We start from the raw sequence: 23,772 nt of genomic DNA, 5'->3' as shown, positions 1-23,772 counted from the left end.
TTTTTAATCAATATGAAATGTTTCACTTTAACTTTGGTAATCTTTCTCTCTCTGAAGTCTACTCTATATCATATTAAGACAGTCACCTAGCTTTCTTATGATTAATGAATGTATGATATGCCTTTTTCTATCATTTTGCTTTTATCCTGAATCTTTAATTTTTAAAAAAATTAAGATATAATTCACATACATAAAATATACCCATTTAAAGTGTACAATTCAGTGAATTTTAATATATTCAAAAAGTTGTAAAACAATCACCACTAATTCCAGAGCATTTTCATCACCCTAGAAAGAAATCCCATACCTGTTAGCTGCCATTCCTCATTCTCTCTCTTCCCCAAGACCCTGGCTACCACTAATTGGATTTCTAGGTCTATGGCTTTGCCTATTCTAGACATTTATGTAAATGGAATCATACAATATGTGGCCTTTTGTGTCTGGCTTCTTTCACCTAGCATGTTTGTAAGGTTCATTCATGTAGCATCTGTCAGTACTTTATTCTTTTTTATGGTCAGATAATATTCCGTTGTATGGATATACCACATTTTGCTAATCCATTCTTCAGTTGATGGACATTTGGATTGTATCTATTTTTAGGCTATTAAGAATAATGCTGCTATACTCTTGGGTTGCTATGTTTTTAGCACTCTTGGGTATATACTTAGGAATTGCTGAATCTAATAACTATTTAGTTTTTTTGATGAACTGCCAAACTCTTTTCCACAGTGACTGTGCCTTTAATACATTTCCATCAGCAAACTATGAGGGTTCCAATTTTTTGGCATGCTCCTCAACACTTGTTTTTGTCCATCTTTTTAATTATAGTCATCCTAGTGGATGTAAAGAGATATCTCATTATGATTTGATTTATATTTCCCTAATGACTAGTGATATTGAACATTTTTCATGAGTTTATTGGTCATTTGTTTATCTTTGGAGAAATAGCTATCTTTTTTTGCTTCATGGGTTTTGGAGCTCTGTTAAGTGCATATATGTTTTCTAGAAATATATGTCATATGTGTTTTTAATTGTTGTGTCATCATAAAATGTCCTTCTTTGTTTCTAGTACCAACTTTTGTTTTAATGTTTAGTTTGTCTGATATTAGTTTAACCATTGCAGCTTTCTTTTGGTTACTGCTTGCATAGTTAATTTTTACCATTCTTTTACTATCAACTCTTTTGAGTCTTTGAATCTAAAGCGTGTCTCTTACAGACAACATGTGGTTGGATTATAGTCTTTATCCATTTTATGAAGTTCTCCCTTTGCTTGGAGTATTTTCAGTTTACATTTAATGTAATCACATATAAGGTAGGATTTGCCTCTTTCATTTTGCTATTTGTTTTCTGCATATCATGTCTTTTTGTTTCTCTGTTTCTGCATTAGTGCCTTTTGTGTTAACTGTTTTCTAGTGTACCATTTTAATTCCTTTGTTTCTATTACTATATTTTATAGTTTTTTTTGTGATGGTTGTTCTGGGGTTCACAATTAACATCTTAGTTTATAACAATCTAGTATGTAGTAATACCAATTTAATTTGAATAGCACACAAAACTTCTGCTTCTATTTAGTTCCATTCCCTCTCTTCTTAATGATTTTATTGTCATACAAACTACATCTTCATACAGATAAGCCTTATCAACACAGTTTCATAATTGCTGCTTTCTGTAATTTTATTTTAAGTAAGGATGGAGAAATAAGAGAAAAAAATTTATACTGTCATTATATTTGTCTATGCAGTTTCCTTCCTGGTGCTTTTTTTTTTTCCCCACATGGATGTGAGTTGTTGTCTAGTGTCCTTGCATTTCAACTGAAGGATTCTCTTTAGTATATCTTGTAGGGAAGTTGTGCTAATGATGAATTGTCTGTTTTTGTTCATCCAAGAATATCTTAATTTTCCTTCCTTTTTGAAGGGAAATTTTTGTCGAAATTGAATTCTTATTTGAAAGAATTGAAGTGCAATATGCAAATATTCTGAAATTCCTTCAGCACTTTGAATAAGTCATCCCACTTCCTTGTAGCTTCATGTTTCTGATGCAAAACCAGCTGTTAATCTTATTGAGGATTTTTGGTACCTGCTGAATCACTTCTCTTGTGTTGCATTAAAGATTCTCTCTTCATCTTTGTCTTTTGAAAGTTTGATTATAATGTATGTGGTTTGGAATTCTTTGGGCTTGTTGGATATGTAGATTGCTTTTCTTTAAATTATGGAAGTTTTTGTCCATTATTTCTTTGAAAATTCTTTCTGGCCATTTCTCCTCTTATTCTGGGGCCCCTAATATATCTATGTTGTTGTGCTCAATGGTATCCCACAGATCTCTAAGATTCTGTTCATTTTTCTTTATTTTTTCTTTCTGTTCCTTAGACTGAATAATCTCAATTGACATATTTTCAGGTTATTCAGAAAGAATAACTTTCTTCTGCTAGCTTCTCTAGTGAATTTTTCATTTCTTTCATGTACTTTTCAACTCTAGAATTTCTTTTTGGTTCTTTCAAAAAATAATTTCTGTTCCTCTATTGCTATTCCCTCCTTGATGAGACATTATTGCCATGTTGCCATACTTTACTTTAGATATTTAGACAAGGTTTCCTTAGTTCTTTGTACATATTTTTATAATAGGTGATTTAAAGTCTCTGTTTAGTAAGGCCAACTTCTGGGCTTCCTCAAAGACAGTCCTATTGACTGCATTTTCCCCTGTGTATGGGTCATACTCTTGTTTCTTTGTATGTAATATTTTTTTTGTTGAAAATTGAACATTTTAAATAATATAATATGAAACTCTGTAAACCCCTATTTCTCAGGGTTTATTGTTTGCTGTTTTTGTTGTTTGCTGCTGCTTTTTGTTTGTTTATTTACTTTCCTGAGTTAAAGTCTGTATTCTTTTTCATGTGTGGCCACCAAAGTCTCTGCTTGGTTAGCTTCATGGCTTGCTAATGACTGGATTTATATATCATTAAATGTCTTGAACCAATAAGTCTCCCAGTTTTTGCTGAAGATCTCTGTGGCTTATTGGGGGCATATTTTCTATGCCCTGCAGGCAGTTTACAACTCTGTCTTAGCCTTCACTTCCAACTATCCCAAACCTCAAGATCAGCCAGAGGTGAGAGATTAGGGTTTCATCAAGTCATTTCTGGGCACGTGCACAGCCCTGAACATGTGCATGATCCTCTAAATTGCCAAGAATATATTATAGCTTCTCAAAGACAGCACCCCCCAACCCCCACACACCCATATACATGATTTTCCAGCTTTGCCTTTTAAGTATTTTGATCAGGTTATGGTTTGCCTCAATTGTGATCACTGCCTCGGGCATCTGTGGTGTTAAACAATGGCTACTGATTATTTTTGACAATTGCCTTGGGGAGAAAGGCTGTTTGTATGAATGAACTCCAATTCAGGTCAAATAAAGAGAATCCCTGTGAATGAAGGTTTTCAGGGTACTGTTAGATCAAATAATGACAGTATCCTGGGGATGGGGCTTTTGGGTAACACTAAACCTGTTCTCCTCCAGTGTCTGTGGGACTGCTGGATTTCATGGCTACTGTAATTCTAAGGATTTTGGTTTTCAAGGCTACAGAAGACCTGAGTAGAGGAGTTGGGGAGTAGAATACATTAACACACCACAATATCACTGTTTTAACCAAAATTCAGCTGTTTTTCTCCAATAAATACTCTTCAGAGTGTTTCAAATCTCTGGTTAATTTCTAGAGCTGTAAAAAGTTGATTTTGGCAGTTGTTGGTAGTGTTCTCTTTTGCTTTTATAGAGGGCCTGATTTTTGGAGGTATTTGGTCTACTATTCTGAACGTACTTTTTCTATGTATGTCTTTATCTTGAAAGTGATTTTTTTGCAGACAGCAAAAAAGTGTCTTGCTTTTTTATCCAATCTGAATAATTTCTGCCATTTAATTAGAATGCTTAGAATATTTGCATTCATGTAATTATCCATATGGTTGTTTTTTTTTTTTTTTAAGATTTTATTTATTAGAGAGAGAGAGACAGCGAGAGAGGGAACACAAGCAGGGGGAGTGGGAGAGGGAGAAGCAGGCCTCCCACGGAGCAGGAAGCCTGATGCGGGGCTCGATCCCAGGACCCTGGGATCATGACCCGAGCCGAAGGCAGTCGCTTAACCGACTGAGCCACCCAGGTGCCCCTATCCATATGGTTGTTTTAAGTCAACTGCTTTGCTTTTTATTTTCTATTTGTTCCATCTGATTTTCTTTACCCACCCTCCTTTCCTGCTTTCTTTTTGGAAAGCTGCTGGCTGTTCTTTTAAAGCATGGCAGAATTTGTAGAATTGTGGATGAGAAAAACTCAGGCCTTCTTGCATATATTACACATTGGAAGGAGAGTCAGTAGTTTCTAGTAGGACAATTAGAGCAGCTGCATTACTCAATAGAAATAGAATATGAGTGACAAATTTGAACCAAGGATGTAATTTTAAATTTTTTACCAGGTACATTAAAAAAAAGTTTAAGTAGATAAATTAATTTTAATAATTTTATTTAAATGAATATATTCATAGTGTTAGTTATTAATGAAATATTTTATGCTGATTTTGTAATAAGTCTTCAAAATCTTTTTGAACAAGTTGTCAAAATCTTCAAAATCTTGTATTTTACATTCATTGTCCATCTCAGTTTTAGACTGGCCACAACTATAAGCATAAATGGCTTGCAGCTACCACATTGGATAACATGGAGTTAGAGGGATTCTAACAGGTTTGATTTTAATGAGGCAGAGTAGGAAATGAAGGTGATGGACAGCATGAGATTTGCTGAGGACCTTGATTTTAAAAGATTTTAATAATCAGTGGGGAATGTATTAGGACAGAAGTGGAAAACAGAATAAGAGGGAGATGGAGTCAAAATGTCTGGCACAGAAAATAATAATAATCTTAACTGCTATGTACAAAGAGACATGAAGTCTTATTTATTCAATGTAGTTATTTGTGTTGAGATGACAAATGATAATGATTTTCAGTCTAACAATAACTGTAGCTAATATTGGTTGGATGCTCTGTTAGGCACTTTTCTAAGCACTTTTGAATGTATTGATTCATTTACTATGTCATTTTAAATAAGTAAATCACTTATACTTTCTTGGGGCTCTGTTGTTATCATATATAAATAATCTGAAGCTGTACTTGATAATCTCTAAGCTTCTTCTAAATACTGAAAGTCTGTTTTTGGATATATTGATGAGGAAAATAAAGTTTCTGTCCTCAGAATTATAATTATAAGGGAGTTATAATTAAAAGAGGTGGGATGTACCCACTTAATTAAAATGCATGGAGACAATAATTGGGCCTTAAGAGAACTACAAACTGTTATGAGAATCTAAAATGTATTTACTTGAATATAGTAAATTCATAGTAAATCTTTGAGTTAGATGGACTTGAATAATGATAGCTGGTGAGTCAAGAGAAGTTTTGTGTAGGAGATGCAGCTGATTGATGTAAGCCTTGGTAAGTGATGAGTATAAATGAGGAGGAGATGGAATGGAGTGGTAGGGAGTAGTCATCCAGATAATGGAAGAATGTAATGTGTGTGTTCAGAGGACAATAAAAATATACTTTGACTGTATTATTGGGGAGGCATTGAGTAATATTACTACGTGGGTAGGTTGGATTCAAATCTTAGAGAGCCTTTAATATCTCTTTAAGTGTATGGTTGATCACTGACTAAATGAAATATGGCAGGGACTGGGGAGACTGCCATGTAGTTTTTAGAAAGCCTATATTTTGTGCCTACATTTTCTGTCAATCTTGAGGCTAATTAAGTGCAGTTTCATATTTAAAAAAAATTTCACTGGGCCAGAAACTTATAATTCATTAGCTTTGAAACTTTGTCATATTGCTTTTGATGAGGGTGTGTATGGGCTGCTGTGTAGGGTGATATAGGTCAGATTTGTGTTTTTTATCGCTATTTTTTTGTGTCCTCTAGGATAGTGCTTTGTTTCTGCTGAGTCTTAATCCTTTGTGATTAAATGATGCTGAAGAAGTTTATGTCAGCATTCAGCATAAAGTGGGTGCCTAAGGCTGACTGTTTAAAACTGTTAGTGTCTGTCCCAAGAGCCAGTACACAGAGCTTCAAATGTGGCACAAATAACCAAATGGAGAATCATAGATTTCTCAGGGGGATGGAAGTTATAAAGGCATTTCATTTAACTCTGTAAACATTAGAATCTCTCTCTCTCCTTTTTTTATTTGTGTGTGTTTTTATTAGCTTAGCAGACTAGTGTTTTTATGTAATGCCTTGTAAATTATTTTAGTGGGATAGTTCAGGGAATTCATAAAGCAGTTACATCTATCTAATTTCATTTAGGTAACTTGTCCAGGAGTGGTGCTGAAAGACAAGGAGGACATCTATCTTAGCATCTGTGTGTTTGGCCAATACAAAAAGACACAATGTGTCCCAGCCAATTTTCCACTGGTCTTCAATGCCAGAATGGTGTTTGAAAAGGTGAGTTCAAATATCAGATCAAATATTAACAAATAATCATAGTACTTCCAAATTTTTAATAAAAGCCCAGAACACAAATTATTGTTGCTGACTTTTATACTTTGGTTTCGTTCGAAAGGAGATATGTAATTTAAACCCGGAAGCTTGAAAATAAATATGCATTCTGTTATGCATTAAATCAGTTGCCTCTTTTTCATGATGGATCAGCTTATTTCTAAAATTATGTTAGTGGGCTTTATGTAAAATAGAGCATCTTGAGTATTAAATAATTTTTATAAAAAAAGAGAGGAGATATTAATGGGAAAGAATAAGTTTTATTTTTACTATGGCTATCTTATGATACTTCTTTCTATGAGTTTCTTTTCTATTTTTCCCTGAAACTGCTGCTTTTGGTTATTACCAATCATATTCCTCACTTTTTTATCTCCTTCTTTCCTTCTCTGCTTTCCTTCCTTCCTCCCTCCCTCCCTCCCTCCCTCCCTCCCTTCCTTTCTTTTCCTTTTCTTCTGCAAGGAAGTACCCACGTCTTGCTCTGTTCCATGCACTGTTCTATAGGCACTGGGTAAACAAGACAAACAGCCTCCTCTCTTGGAGCTTTCACTGTAATAGGAGAAACAGGCAATAATCAAGTAAACACAGGAATAATACAAATTTAGATAGTGATAAGTGTCATGAAAAAAATAAAGGGAGGGTGAGGGGACAGAGAGGGGCTGAGTGATTAGGGGGATTATCTAATTTAAAGGGTGGTCAGAGAAGGCAGTAACATTTAAGCTGAACCTGAATTATGAGATAGTTATCAGTTATTCGAAGGTCTAGGGGAAAAGCATTCTAAGCAGAGGAATAGCAAATATAAAGCCTTCTTGTTGGGAATAAGCTTGATGAGTTGGAGGAGCACCAAGAAGGTCAGTATGACCATGGAAACAAACAGGGCAGGAACTGGAGGTGAAGAGGAAGCACAGGTGAAGTTGGAGAGGGCACGACAGCCGGCCGTAAGATATGTTTAATTGTCAAATCCTCCATAGTGATCATGGGAAACAGAGACGAAGTGACAGTCTTCAGTAACGCCAGAAGTTTCTTTGGTTGGGAAAGGAATATTTGGGGAATGAGAGGGAAAACACAGACTGTTGTTTCATGTGTATATTCCTTTCCCTTCCTGTCTTCACCTTGCTTCCCTTTCCGTTCTCCCGCTCCAGGTGTTCCCTGAAGCAGTAGACCCTGGAGATGTGGTTGCACAGCTTGAATGTAAGTTTTTAACTTTTAATTCCTGATTCTAGGGCATTTTAGAATTATGCTGCTTAATCTTGGGTTAGGTAAAAGTTAAAAAGAGTCTACTAAGAATTTTAAAAATCTTGAGTTGAGACTTTTTAAACACTTTTTAGAAACATTTTTCAGAATATACCTGGAAATAATAAAATATACATGTGCTGCAGAGAGGCTGGGAGTTTTTCCTTTTTCTGTGTTAGGTCTGTGGAAATCAAAAAGACTTATTTGAACTTTATATTGATTTAGATGATATGAAATGTTTTTGATGTAAAGATAGAGATTCACACTGGGTGGGACTTTGCCCTGCAAACAAGCCTATGTCTTTAACCTCAGGGTATTACAAATTAATAGAGTAAATAATAGAAGATTGAAGTAATGGTAGCTTAAAATTATATATGACTTGCATTTTATATTGCATCTAATATGTTGGTAAATTATTTGAAATGACATTTTCAAGGCTGTGAATAATAGTAAATTCCTCAAAGTACTAGGAATCAACTATAAAAGGATACAACTGTTTTTGATGGCAGCAATGCAAAGTTATATATATACTTGGGAATAAGTTATTCAGGCTCTGGGTATGAAATGAAAAGCTCTGTTATTTATCCTTATAATTAGAGAGGGATCTGAGATCACCAGTTTGGTCTAATATATAACTGTGGTTCAAACACCAACAATTTTGGGCATGATCAATGTCACCTGTTCTTCCGCCCTGCACCCCCTGGGATTCCAGCATTGTAGAAGCATGGAACCTGGCACCATGCTGGAATCTGGGCATAGGGAGAGAAACAGGGCCAGCTTACTGTCGTATCTTCATGAGTCGTACAGTTGAATGATTCTTCTCCGGAGAACTCTTTATGGCCACTGTCATTATCTTACTTATTTTTTTATAGTTGTTCTAGCCCTTGCTATTCTGTCTTTCACTGTGGTAGATTAGGTCGGTAGCAGTTTGGTGCCAGTAGGTAAATGCCTTTTTTTAAATAACATTACATAAATGTTAATATTTCTTGAACATCTTCCTCAATATCTGGGAAATTGTGTTGTGTATCTTAGAAAATATGAATTCTGGTATCTAAATATCTAAATATTATCTAATATCTAGATCTTGTTATCCCATATCTAAATATGAGATAGTTATTTCATCATTCTGAAATTCTTTTGTTTGAAACCTTTTTTTTTTTTTACTATTTGTTTTTTTTTTTAAGATTTATTTATTTGAGAGAGAGAAAGAGAGGGAGAGTGGGAGCAGGGGAAGGAGCAGAGGGAGAGACTATCCAAGCAGACTCTCACTGAGCGCAGAGCCCCACACAGGGTTCCATCTCACAAACCATGAGATCAGGACCTGGGCCGAAACCAAGAGTTGAATGCTTAACCCTCTGAACTACCCAGGTGCCCCCTTTTTTCTATTTGATTTGAAATTTTGGGGCTATAAGAAGCGTACTTCATGGTTTTTATTATTTGGAAACTTTCTTGCTTGATTTTCCTGATGCAGTTTTTCTCTTAGGTCTCTTCTCACCTTACTGATTCCACTTTTTGGTATCTTTCTCAAACTCCTCTTTCTCTGCTCTGTCTTTAAATATTCCTATTCCACTGGCTTTACTTCTCTGGTCTCTTTTTATGTATTTATTTTCTATTTTCTCCTTTATTCTGCTCTCCAACGACTTGGCTTCATGTATTCTCTATCTTCTGATGACTTCCACATCAGTCTTTATCTTTGACCTCTCCTCTGAGCTTTTTCTTTTTTTCTTTTATGTTTTTTCCCTCTTAGTTGTACAGTCTTTCACTGTCCACTAACCTTATTAATATGAAAAATTTAAAACATACTAAGAGTGGAGAGGATGGGATGATGAAGTCCAATATACCTATTGTCCAGCTTCAACAATTTTCAACATATTATCAGTCTTATTACATGTACACTCTGTCACTTAAAGTAATTGTGGGAATCTTTAAAAGCAAATTCTTTACATCATTTTACCACAAATGCTTTAGCATGTCCTCCAACTGATAAAGACACACACACACACACACACACACACACACACACACACACACAACCACTATGCTGGTATCATGCAAGAAAATTAATAATTTCTTAATAACATCAAATATGTAGTCCTTAGGAAGATTTCCCCAGTTGTCACCAAACGTCTTTTTACAGTTGGTTTGATAAAATCAGAATCCAATCAAGGTGTGGTTCACACTCTGTGTATCGCTGTTTAGCTCTTGAGTTTCTTTTTTTCTGTAGTAGTGTCCCTCACTTTTTTTTTTTAAGATTTTTTTTAAGTAATCTCCACACCCAATGTGGGGCTCAAACCTATAACCCCAACATCAAGATTCACATGCTCCACTGACTGAGCCAGCCAGGCACCCCTTTAATGCTGTGAATTTGCTAGAAAAACCAAGTCGTTTAGAATATCCTACAACTTGGATTTGACTGATTGCTTCCTTTAAGGGTTGTTTAGCTTGTTTATTACTGTATTATGTAAACTGATAATTAGATCTAGAGGTTTGATTGGATTCAGGCTTATTTTATTTTTTTTGGCAAGAATCTTTCAGAGCTGATGCTGTGTACTTGTAAAATATCAAGTGGTATATGAGTCTGATGATCTTAAGTTTAGTGATGTTAAGATTGATGATCTGGCTCCAGGCAGCACCAGCCTGATTCCTCTATTGCAGAGTTCCTCATCAGTCTTTCATTGAGTAGCTTTAGCACCCTTTGAGATCCATCTTTTAATTAGGGATTACAAAGTGTGATTTTTCTAATATTGTCACTTTCTGTATTTATTAGCTGGAATTCCTCTATAAAAGAAATTTTCTTTATTAGCAATTTGGTTACCCCGAAAGACAGTTCTTGTAGGAAAGGCAGAGTCATTCTTCTCCTCTTCCCTTACAGTAATGGCTTTAGTGAGGTATAATTTGCATATCACAAAAGTCACCATTGTAACTGTAGTTAAATGATTTCTAGAAAATTTATACAGTTGTGAACCATCATCACAATTCATGATACTGCCATCACCCAAAAAGTTCCCTGATGCTCATCTACAGTCATTCCTTATGCCCACTTCCTGTCCCCTATCTCTCTTTGCCTTTTCTAGAAATTTCATGTAAATAGATTAATATGGAGTCTTTTGTCTGGCTTCTTTCATTAAAATAATATTTTTGAGATCTATCCATATTGTTCTTTGTATTAGTAGTTCATTCCTCTTTAATGACAAATTAGTATTCTATTGTATGAAATTTTTCCCTTTCCAAAACTCCAAAACATTTCTGAGTGAAATTAAAGATCAGCTAAAAAAAAAAACAAATGAAATGACACATCGTGTTTATAGATCAGAGATTTGATAGTTCATGAAGGAAGTTCTCCTAAAATTTTTCTCTGCATTTAACATTATTTCTGTTTTATGGATATTTGGATGAACATTTGGATTATTTCTAGTTTTTGGCTATTATGAACAGTATTGGTATGAATATATGGATATAAACTGGATTGTATAATATGTATATGTTTAACTTTTTTTTAAGATTTTATTTATTTACTTATTTGAGAGAGAGAGCGAGACAGTGAGAGAGAGCATGAATGGAGGGGAGGGGCAGAGGGAGAGGGAGTAGCAGACTCCCGGCTGAGCAGGGATCCTGACGCAGGGCCCAGTCCCAGGACCCTAGGACCATGACCTGAGCTGAAGGCAGATGCTTAACTGACTGAGCCACCCCGGCACCCCTGTGTTTAACTTTTTAAGAAACTGTCCATCTGTTTTCCAAAGTTACTGTACCATTTTAATTCCCACTAACAATGTATGAAGGTTTCAGTTTTTCTATGCCATCCGCACAACTTGATATTGTCAATCTTTCAGAGTAGAGTAGTCCCCCTTATTAGTGGTTTCCACTTTCTACAGTTTCAGTTACTCATGATCAACCAGGGTCCAGAAGCCCATGATTCTCCTTCTGACATTTTTTCAGAAGGTCAGTAGCAGCCCAATGCTGCATCACAATGCCTGTGACCTTCACCTCACTTCATCTCATCTCGTAGGCATTTTATCATCTCGCATCAGATAGGGGGATTACAATAAGATATTTTGAGAGAGAGAGAGACATCACATTCACGTAACTTTCACTACAGTATATTATGATTGTTCTATTTTATTAGTTATTGTTAATCTCTTGCTGTGCCTAATTTATAAATTAAACTTTATCATAGCTGTGAATGTACAGGAAAAAAACACAGTATGTCTAGGGTTTGGTACTATCCAGGGTTTCAGGCATCCACAGGAGGTCCCCTTGGAGCACATCGCCCAAGGACTACTATATGGACATTTCGGTGGATGTGTAATTCTATCTCTTTATATTTTTAATTTGCGTTTCAATCATGAATAATGATGTTGAGCATCTCTCCATGTGCTTATTAGGTATTCATATATCTTTTCTTCTAAAATGCTTATCCAGATCTTTTGCCAGTTTTTGTATTGGGTTGTTTGTCTTTTTATTGAGTTGTAAGGTTTTATAAAAATTTTTTTTAATATTCTAAATATAAGTCCTTTTTTTTTTTCCCCAGTCTGTGGCTTGTCTTTTCATTCTCTTAACAGTATCTTTTGAAGAATAAAAGCTATGAAGTCCAGTGTATCAATATTTTTCTTATATGGATCATGTTTTTGGTGTCATATCTATGAAATCTTAATCCAAGGTCACAAAAATTTTCCCCTATTTTTTTCTAGGAATTTTATAGTTTTACTCTTTACATTTAGGCGTATGATCTATTTTGAGTTAATTTTTGTCTATGATGAGAGGTAAAAGTCTAGTTCTTTTTTGGTTTTCTTTCCTTTTCAAGAATATGGCTATCCAGTTGTCCCCTTTGAATCTCCTTACATCTGTTTTGAAAACCAATGGACTGTAAGTGTGAGGGGTTACTTGTAGACTTTAGGCAGTTCCATTCATCTGTATGGCTATCCTATGTCAATATGACTGTCTCGATTACTGTGGCTTTATAGTAAGTTTTGAAATCAGGTTAAGTCCTTCACCTTTGATTTTTTACTAGGTTCTTTGCATTCCATATACATTTTAAAGTCAGCTTGTCAATTTCTGTATGAGAATTTGAGAGGAAGAGTGTTGAATAGGAATAGTGTTGATGCCTTCGTAAACTATGACCTCTCTGATGTAAGCACTTGGTGTGTTTATTTATTTTTTTATACAGTCTTTAATTTTTCTCAGCAGTGTTTTGGAGTTTTTAGTACACAGGTCATGCATTTCTTTTGTTAAATTTATTTCTAAGTATGTTATTCTTTTTGATGCTATTGTTAAATTTATTTCTAAGTATGTCGTTCTTTTTGCTGCTAAAAAATGGAATTGTTTTCTTAATTTTATTTTTGAATTCTTATTTGCTATTCTGTAGAAATAAAATTGATTTTACATATTTATCTTGAAGCCTGAACCTGCTAAACAGGTAGAGAGTAGGGTTTTTGTTGTTGTTGTTGATTTTTTTTTTTATACACGGAATTTTTATATACAGGATTATTTGGCCTGAAAATAAAGGCAGTTTTACTTTTTTCTTTCTAGTCTGTATACCTTTATTTTTCTTTAATTTTAAAGATTTATTGTTTTATTTTAGTTGGGGGAAGGGCAGAGGGAGAGAGGGAATCTCTAGCAGAGTCCCCCTGAGCATAGAGCCTCAATGTGAGGCTCGATCTCACAACCGCAAGATCATGACCTGAGCCAAAACCAAGAGTGGCTTAACTGGCCACTCAGGCGCCCTTAATCTGTATGCCTTTAATGTTTTTCTTGCCCTATTGCATTGGCTTGAGCCTCCAGTACAGTGTTGAAAAGAAGTGGTGAAAGCAAACAGTCTTGCTTTGTTTCTGATATGAGGGGAAAAACATTATTTCTATTAAATTTGATGTTAGCTGTAGTTTTTATTGGAGATTAAAAAAAATCTTATTAGGAGATCTTCTATTATTGATAAAAGAGGAAGAGATCTGTTCCTAACTGGTTGAGAGTTTTTATCATGCATGGCTATTGAGTTTTGTCATATGCTTTTCTCTGTGTTTTTCATGTGTTTTTCCCTTTATTGTATTAATATGGTTTATTACATTATGGTTTTCCAATGGTATACCAACCTTCTTTTACTCTTGTGAAAAATCCCAATTGGTTATGGTATATAGTCCTTTTTATATTTTCCTGGATTCAGTTTGCTAATATTTGTTAATGATTTTTAAAAAATTTTTTATTTAAATTCAATTTAGTTAACATATAGTGTATTATTAGTTTCAGGGGTAGATTTTAGTGATTTATCAGTTGCATATAACACCTAGTGCTCATTACATCAAGTGCCCTCCTTAATGCCCATCATCCAATATGCCCATCACCCTACCCATCAATGATAGTTTTTTAAGTAGTTTCCACACCCAGCGTGGATCTCAATGCAGGGCTTGAACTCACAAACCTGAGATCAAGAACTGAGCTGAGATCAAGATTTGGATGCTTAACCTACTGAGCCACCGAGGTGCTCCTGTTAATGATTTTTATATCTATTTATGAGAAACTTGATCTGTAGTTTTGTAATTTTTCTGTCTTGCTATGTTATCTAGGTAATACTAGCCTCATAAAATGAATTGAGAAATGTGTCCTTTTTGTTTCCTGGAAGAGTTTGTATAGGATTGATATTATTATTTTTTTAAAGATTTTTTTTTTATTTGAGAGAGAGAGTGAGCAGGAGGGAGAGGGAAAGAGAATCTGAAGCAGGCTCTGCACTGAGCACAGAGCCCAATGCAGGGCTCGATCTCATGACTGCGAGATCATGACCTGAGCTGAAACCAAGAGTCAGCTGCTTAACCAACTGAGTCACCCAGTTGCCCCAGATTGATATTATTTTATCTTTAAGTATTTGTTAGAATTTACCTGGACCTGGGCTCTTTTGGGGAGGGGGGATTAAATTACTGTATCAATACTTTCTTATGTATGTATTTCTTCTTGACTTAACTCTGGTATTTGTCTTCCCAGAAATTTGTCTAAGATGTCTACTTTGTTTGCTTAAAGTCATTCATACTTTCCTCTTCTATTTTTGATTTTTGGAGGATTAGCATTGATGTTTCTTATTTCATTCCTGCCTTTGATAATATGCATTTTCTCTTTTTTTCTTGGATGGCTTAGCCTAAAGGCTTATCAATTTTGTTGATAATTTTTAGAACCACTTTTTAATTTCATGATATTTTTCTGTTTTCCTATTTTCAATTTTACTGATTTTTATTTTAATCTTTATTATTCTTTCTTCTACCTGCTTGGTGCATGCTTTGCTCTTTGTTTCTTAGTTTCTTAAAATAGAAGTTTAGATGATTGATTTTAGATATTTTTCTTTTCTAGTATAAGCATTTAAAGCTAAAATTTCTTTCTACACACTGATTTTGCTGCATTTATTAAATTTTGATGTTATTTTTTTGTTTCCATTAATTTTGAGATACTGTCTAATTTTTATTTGTGTGTGATTTCTTCTTTGATCTTGGGGTTATTTTGAAATATATTCTTTCATTTCCAAATATTTTCATATTTTCTACATGTTTTATGTAGGTTTCATTTTTTTATGATGTTGATTTCAAACTTAATTCTACTATGGTAACAGAACTTACTTTATAGGATTTCAGTTCTTTTAAATTTACTGAGACATATTTATGGCATATCGTAAGGTTTCTATCCTTAATAATATTCCAGTTGCTCTTGAAAAGAATGTGTATTTTGCTGATGTTGGTTGAGATATTCTATATCAATCTATTTCAATTAGGTCAAGTTGGTTGATAATGTTTAAGTCTTCCATATTCTTGCTGATTTTATCTCTTGAGGGGTAAGGGAGGCCTGATTATTTTATCAGTTACTGAGAGAAGGGCATTTGAATGTCTAGCTATAATTATTGAATTTTCTGTTTCTTCTTTCATTTTTTCAATTTTTGCTTCATATAATCTGCTGGTTATTGATTTCTTAGTTCCAAATTTGGTCTTTTTGTCTGCTCTGTGGAAATTGATCTGGTTCCTTTAATTTTTTTTTTTTCTCAGCTGGTACTGAAGCTTCACGCAGTAGAGGGCCCTGGAGTAACGTTACAGAGGGAAATGATTTTGCTTCCAGGTGCTGGTGTGCTGGCTTTTTCCCACAGCATGCTCCTGTGGTGCTTGAGCCTTCCCTGGCGCTCAGGTATTGCAGTGCAGGGTGGCCGACAGCAGTGTCCTCTAGCTGTCCCTGTTTGTAGTATGGTATTGTTTGTAGTTTTGTATTGAAGTGCCTCTGATGAAACACTTCTCTGTGAACAACCTCCCTGGCACCCTACGTGGTTGATTTCTAGCAAGTTCCTTAGGCAGATTTCCAGTAAGTGAGCAACTTTTCTCTTTCAGTGAGCAAAGGTTGTACCCTCTTGAACAAGTTCTGGATCTCAGCACTGGAGAAGAGAGCTTGGGGAGAACTCTTCCTTGGGTGCTCTGAGCCCCAGGAGTAATGGCTGTTCCTTTAATCTGCTATTCCTATATTCTCTCTCTCTTTTTTTTTTTAAGATTTTATTTATTTGACAGAGAGGGAACACAAGCAGGGGGAGTGGGAGAGGGAGAAGCAGGCTTCCTGCGGAGCAGGGAACCTGATGTGGGGCTCGATCCCAGGACCCTGGGATCATGACCTGAGCCGAAGGCAGGTGCTTAACGACTGAGCCACCCAGGCATCCCTGCTATTCCTATATTCTTTTACATTCTCTTACAGCTAGGCAATCCCTCATTACTTTAACTCCCATTATAGTTAATAGTTCTTTATATTAAATTTTCCTTGTGTGGTTTCTGTCTCCTGATTGGACCTGTATTGGTATATTTGTGTTGAAACTTTTTTAATTGTTTATACATTTATAATTATTATATCTTCCTGAATCTTCACCTCATTTATTGTAGTAAAATTCCTGGTAGCAAAATTACAGCAATTTCAGGCCTCACATCTTCCATATTCCTAAGAATAAGAGGTCTGTGATCCATAATTTTCATCAAGTTTTGAGATTTATTCTAATCACAGTTGGGTGGGGAAATATAATATGCTGTTCACTTAGCTTATACATGTTGTACTTTGGTTCAAGTGGTGCACGTGTCACCTTTCTAAAAACCGCATAGGTCTCTGATTGAAGGGGAAAGGAGGGGAAAGCTGTGGACAATTTTCATAGGTGTCCGTACAGTGAGCCTCCATAGCACCAAGCCTTTAAACTTAAACACAGAGTGATGGTAAAATGGTAGAAACAACTCCTTTAAATAAAATATAAAATTGAGCCCAAAGAAGTAAAGCCAACTTGATGTCAATGGAAGCAAAGAGAATTTCAAGTAAGGAAACATTGAAACAATCGTGGACTTCTCCACTCACAATTGGGATTGTGAGTCACATGTATCATTTTCCATTGTGTAACATACAAAACTAATGTGTACTTGTTTGTCTAAAGTCCAGTATCTGTTAATTGAGATTACGTTATTTAGAAGTAAATTGAGCATGGTCCAAATGCTTAAGGAGATCCATGCACCCCCGTAATTGGACAGTCTGATAAATGGTCAAATCCTTGAGTAATCTCAGTTAAGATGCTTAGAACAGTCCTTGGCACAAAGTAAACACTTAGAATGTCTCTTGTTTATTATTACTGGTGGTGTATTATTATTATTACTAGTGTTATTACTGGAGAATTTACCAGTTCCATTTCACATCATTTCTGCACCTCTAAGGAAACTCTAGAGGTCCAGAATCACCTAAAGTCTAGGGAAATATATGATATATAAAATGATATTAAGTGCCAATGATATTAAAAGCCATAATCAGTTTTATATTCATAGAGAAGGCATTCTCTTTAGGAAAACTATTATAATCCTGCAATCTACCAGAATAAACTTGGTGATGGCTAAAACTATACCCTGGGAACCATTTTTAGGCAAGAAACAGAATGAAAAGTTTTCTACTTCATAGACTTCTTTATTGAAACGGTGGACTTTCATCCTTTCTCAGTGAAGGTTTACAGATTCTCTTCTACACACACACACACACACACCCACACACACACACCCACACACACAGAATATACTGTCTGAAAAGCTCTGTCTACAGATACCCATACTGCCTGCTTCTTTACTTCTTTCCAGTCATTGCTGAAATTTATCATCATAATAAGAGGCCTTTTAACTCACCAAAGTATCTAATATATAGCACCTGTTGGTTAATATCTCAATCTCTACTTATCCCATTATCTTTAGAGTTATTATATCTTACACCCAGGGTATTTTGAGTAAAAGAGTATGCTTTTAATAGTTCCACCAAGACAACAGGTATAAAAAGGATACTGCTCAGGGCAAATAGGAATGAATGGTCCTCCGGTCTTTCTTTGTAGCACTGATACATTATTTATTTATTTTTCTTTCAATAGAATGACAGTTTCATAAGAGCAGAGATTTTTCCATTTTTGTTTACTGCCATATCTCTAATGCATATGGTAATACCTGGCACATACTAGCTATCTGATAGAGAGTTAAATAAAATATCATAATGCATCGTAAACCTGCCTCCCATTACTGTTTTTATGACTGTTGGAACTATCCTTTTGAGACATAGCAGCTGTTTTTCTAGTGTTATAATCCTTTGATTAGGAAATATATTTTGTATTTAAATATTTATAGTTAATAGCTTCTCTGGCCTCATTCCTTTTAACACTCGATACAGGGAAAATATAATTTTTATTTATATTGTAGTGGATTAGTAGGTATCCATATTGCTTTCTCTTGCCTATAGGGAAAAATTGCAGTTTCACTAGGGCTCCTGCTGTCAAGCTTCTGGGAATTAATGCTTACCTGGTGTCTGGGGCATTAAAATGCTTTCAGGTGAAGATTTGAAGGCTGAGAATATATCCTTCAAAGTCTATAAATGGGAGTGTCCCTACCTTCTCCTCAGGGAGGGCTTGTAGGACTCAGGATTCATATTTTAGATGCAGAGTGACAAATACATTCCAACCAATTCATCTTTGTAGTTAGGGCAGGTAAATAAGCATTCAGAGGATATTATTAGAGCAATTGTTCTTGCTGGTGCGACGGCTAACAGCATTCTGGCACTCAAGGTATTTACTGTAGCTTTTGATTTGCTGTATGTGAGTAGGATTTCTGGAGTATCGCAGTACATTTACTCTGTAACTCACACTAAAAGTACATGTGAAAATGAGAATTTTCTTAGAGGAATGAGGAAAATTATCATTATTTAGTTACAAGAGAAAGGGGAACTGTCAAAGGAGGTTAATTATGCTATATGTTCCAGTAGATGTAATTACATCAACTTGCTATGTGGTTTCTAGCAGCATTAGTTAGCTTTTTCTTTAATAATTTAAGGTCTTCCTTCCCGAAGTATTTTTGCCAAAATATATTTTTTAAGTATAAAGGAATAGAAAATGGTTCATAGAAACTAGCAAATAGTTTTTCTCAGGAGAAGTTAATCTAGGTTCTTATGATGAAATAGAAATCAAAGCCAAGCAGTTACTTTTCAGCCATTTCTCTACAGCTGGGCAGTTGCAGTAACAGTGGTGCCTTTGGTCATCTCGTCACTGCACTTTGTGTGGCAGTTGTTCGTTGAGCTGGTGGTAGATTCGCAAGGTAGAGAGTATACGGACACAAATCTTAAATTGTTTCCTATTTAAACCCTTTGGTTTTCAACTTTCTATTCCTTCTGAGACCCTTTTTACTTCTGAGACCATTGATACCTTTAGCAAACCTATTGGAATGACAAATGAATTATATTTGGAAATATATCTTGGTAACAGCTGCATTTATTTTTCTTTCTTTGCTGGAAATGATTCACAGAAATAATAACTGGCAATACTAAATACCCACGTAATATTTTCATGAATGTTTTCTTGGCCATTTTCTGCTTGCATGCTTGGCCCCTTCCGGAATGATTCTGGCTAGGGTGGGGTCCTTTTGCTTTACTTATATCCTATCCCTTATGGAAGTATTGCCTTCCTTGGCTTTATTTTTAACCTTTTACTTTTCTTTATGAAATGATTTATTTTTATTTTTATTTATTTTTATTTTTGAAAATATTTACTTATGAGAGAGAGAGCGAGCAAGAGACAGAGAGCATGAGGAGGGGGAGGGAGAAGCAGACTCCCCACTGAGCAGGGAGCCCAACTCTGGGCTTCATCTCAGCACCCTGAGATCATGACCTGAGCTGAAGGCAGACGCTTAACTGACTGAACCACTCAGGCGGCCCTGATTTTTTTTTCAATTTTATTATTTATTTATTTATTTGAAAAGAAAGTGTCACTTTTTTTTCTTTTAAATTCACAAATACTGAATTGGCACTGTCAAAGCAAGGCAAGTTCTTTGAAATGGAAGGGGTAGCCATATTATGCACACGGAGTCAGAACTTTTCACCCAGAGATCTACAAAGCAATTAATTTTATTATTCTGCAGGACTTGCTCTCAGACCAGATGTATACATACACACACACACATGTATATACACACACATATACATACATATATAAACACATGCATATATGTAACGATGTCTTACCTTTTCAAATTTGGTTTTTACTTATATTGAAATTATTTTAATTGGTTATATAATTATGTTACTTTTCTTTATATCAGAGTTATATATAGTCTACAAAGCTTATTACAAAAACAGCAGTCCTGTAACATCCCTCTCCTCCATCGTTTCCCACTCCCCAAGGATTAGGTTTTATTTTTTAAAACTTGTTTTTCTTTGTACTCACCCATGTATCTCTGACATGCTTATATTGCATTTGAAACATTTTGATTTTTTTCAGTTTTAGACATTATCTGTACTTTCCCTTATGAAAAATAAGGATTTAACTATTTTTTATACATTCTCTGCTTGCCCCGAAAACATATACATGCCCTTTCTCTGTCTTTCTCTCCTCTTAATACAGTTGTAGCACAATTTCGGTTTATAGATGACCATGTAAAAAGTATTTTTAGCTAGACCATGTGGCGAATATATTATGGTTACTTTTCTTGGCAAGAATTCTATTTTCACTTGAATTAATATTTTCTCTCTTTTGCTTAGTTTTATAGTTTAGTTTTTTTTTTTTTCAGTTTTTACTTAACTTAACCCAGTTCCCCCTCAGGTATTTAAATCATTTTTCTCAACGTTTAATGTTATTTCACTTAAAAGTCATTTTTTTTTGCCTAGATAGCAAAATATTGTTTATTTATCTTTAAAGTCTAGTAGTTTTGAATATGTCCTGAAGTTGTTTTGTATGGCTTAGGATTCTCCAGTAGTGTGTGTGCTTTCTCATTTGTAGTTTCTAATCTTTTTTCATTCTTGCAAAATTTCCTGGATACCGTTTAGGATTTATTTTTTTCCTTTGCCTTAGTTTTCTTTATCAGGGTCTGCTATTATAGTATGTTGAATTTTTTTTTTGTCTGTTTAGCATTTGTTATTTTCTCTCATTTAAAAACCTTTTTTTGTTTCTCTTTGATTTAAAAAATCTCCTTTTTATTTCTTTTAAGGTTTTTTCCTGTTGTTTTTATTTGCCTTTGTTTTAGTTTATTCTTCATTTCTGAAATGACTTCCCCTATTTCTACTTCCTTCCTGAGTTATACCATCTCACTTTTTTGTTTTTCTGGCTTTGATTTATGTAGCTCTTCAATATCCTGTATAACTTTTTAAATTTTCAAATAGTAGATTATAGTTGTGATCTCTTTTACAAACATCTTTTGGCTGCCTTCATTGTAGGATTTTTTTTCTTTTGCTCACCATTATTTTTTTACACAAGAACCAGGTATATATTTGACCTTTTTCCTTTTCTTTGCTCATTCTTAATTGAATTTAGTTTTTTCCTGAATGTTTAGAAGGAAGCATGATTGAGGATAACTTTTTAGCCTCACTGAGTTCCCTCCTGTAGTGTTCAACAAATATGATGGCTTGCCCTTGTGGATTTTTTGCCTTTGTTCCATTCTACTTGTATTAGTCTTTCCCCCACCCCACCCCCCTACCCCCGGGTTTTCTTTTTCTATTTTTTTAAAAATCCTGTATTCTCTTCTCTACGGTTTCTTCTAGTTTCCTGGGCTCTTGTCCTACCTGGGAACCCTGGGTGGTGAGTTTCTATAGTTCTTACAGGTTACCGGACTGCCACCTTTGGAACTTACCTGAAGTCTTTTGAACTCACCTGCTATTGGAATGGCCAGACGTTTGCCAGGTTTTAGCTGCTTTTCTCAAATTGATCTGTGCTTCCTAGTGAGCACCTGTTGGCCATTCCCAGGTCCTTTAGATAGCCCCTTACTTCCTTCTGCTTCCCTGCATAGATAGATGCTGATACCTGTGGGTTTTATGACTGTGAGTGGTCTGCAGAGATATCTTATCACCTTATTTATTTCAAATGTTGTCCATCGGTTTATGGTCTTGCTATGTAATTGCTGTCTGGTTTTTTTTTTTTTTTTTTTTGAGGGGATTTGGGGAGACAAACTCTGCTGCTTCTGCTTTTGTTTTCTGTTTTGTGTTTTTGCTTCTGCCTTTCATATTAGAGGGTGTCATCAAATTATTGGCCATCTGTTCATATTTAAGAGCGGAAGACTAATAGGCTTTTAGAAATTATGTACCAAAGGTGCCTGGCACTACTAATGACTAAATCTGTTGGGGGTTCCTCCTGGATGGAGATTGTCAATATGGACTTTCTAGAAGGGTGATTTCTCTGGGCCATCTTATTGGAAAACAGGATGTCAGCATCTTTTTATGTCTTTTCTCTTTAGCTGGTCATATTCAGTAGAAAAATCAGTCATATCTTTCTCCTAGAGGCTATAAACTTGGCTACTGCTGATTTTAGAACCTTGTGGAAGAAGAAGCTGTGGTGAAGTATCAGTATGTAGCCCAGACTCCTAATCTCCCTGTTTTCAGATGGTAGCCCTGCTATCAACTGTATCTGCTGTTTCCATTCCAAGGACAACAATGGCAAGGACGTGGATGACTAATCTTCCCTCCTACCCTCTCCCTCCCTCTCACCCTTTTCTCTCTGTCCCGCCCACTCCAGAGAATAAACTTCCAGTTAGCTGCCTGGGTATGGGGAAAGGCAGTTTCCTAGCACTGTAAACTGAAGGAAGGATCTGGGGGTTTGACTGCTTCTTAAACTTTCAACTGCTCTGGCTTTTAGCCCCATTGATTCTATCATTTCCAGAGGTACCTGGCACCACCAATTACTAAATCTGTTAGGAATTCCCAAGTATAATATGGGTTGCTTTTTTTTTTTTTAAGATTTTATTTATTTGAGAGAGAGAATGAGATAGAGAGAGCATGAAGGGGGAGGAGGGACTCCAGGATCATGACCTGAGCTGAAGGCCGTTGCTTAACCAACTGAGCCACCCAGGCGCCCAATATGGGTTGCTTCTAAGCTTCCCTGTCTATTGGCTTTCTCCTGTTAACTCAGTTACTACTTCTGTTCAAATTGTTTCCACTCAGGTTTTGCCATTGAGTTTGTGAGAGAGAGAGAGAGAGTGTGTGTGTGTGTGTGTGTGTGTGTGTGTGTGTGTGTATTTAATCCTTTGTTTTTTTTTAGTGAGGGTTCAGAAGGGAACATAGCAAATGCACATATTTAACCTACCATGTTTAACTCAAGCATTTATTTATAGCTCATTGAAATATTACAGTGTGAGGGATGCCTGGGTGACTCAGTCAATTAAGCGCCTTTGGCTCAGATCCTGATCCCAGGGTTCTGGGATCAAGTCCCACGTTGGGCTTCTTGCTCAGTGGGGAGCCTGCTTCTCCGTCTGCATGCTCTGCCTGCTTGTGCTCTCTCTCTCTCTCTCTCTCTCTCAAATAAATAAATAAATAAAATCTTAAAAAAACACATTACAGTGTGAACACCTGTGAACTAGAAGAAATACAGCATTGCTAGAACTTCAGAAAGCTTCCCTTATACCCCCTCCAAATCACTGTTTCCTCTCTGTTTCACAAAAGAATTTCCATTTTAATGTCTAATACAATTTAGCTTTGCCTATTTTTGAACACTAAATAAATGGAATCCTACTGTGTGAATTCCTTTGGTGTGCCTGGCTTTTTTGCTGAGCAT

The 23,772-nt window shown here is 35.4% G+C and overlaps 1 protein-coding gene across 3 annotated transcripts in view; it reads left to right on the top strand.

Annotated features, from left to right (window-relative positions):
* The window catches only part of SPATA6 (spermatogenesis associated 6), a 140,768-nt gene that overhangs the window by 17,822 nt on the left and 99,174 nt on the right, over positions 1 to 23,772 (top strand). For all 3 annotated transcript variants that reach the window (XM_027625205.1, XM_027625195.1, XM_027625215.2), the window contains exons 2-3: positions 6,327 to 6,464; positions 7,658 to 7,706. In XM_027625205.1, the coding sequence (XP_027481006.1) occupies positions 6,327 to 6,464; positions 7,658 to 7,706 (187 nt within the window). The remainder of the gene's footprint in view (positions 1 to 6,326; positions 6,465 to 7,657; positions 7,707 to 23,772) is intronic.

This window comes from Zalophus californianus, chromosome 4, assembly GCF_009762305.2.
Source record: "Zalophus californianus isolate mZalCal1 chromosome 4, mZalCal1.pri.v2, whole genome shotgun sequence".
Taxonomy (NCBI): domain Eukaryota; kingdom Metazoa; phylum Chordata; class Mammalia; order Carnivora; family Otariidae; genus Zalophus; species Zalophus californianus.
The sequence above is the reverse complement of the archived record's forward strand: the minus strand, read 5'-3'. Positions and strand labels throughout refer to the sequence as shown.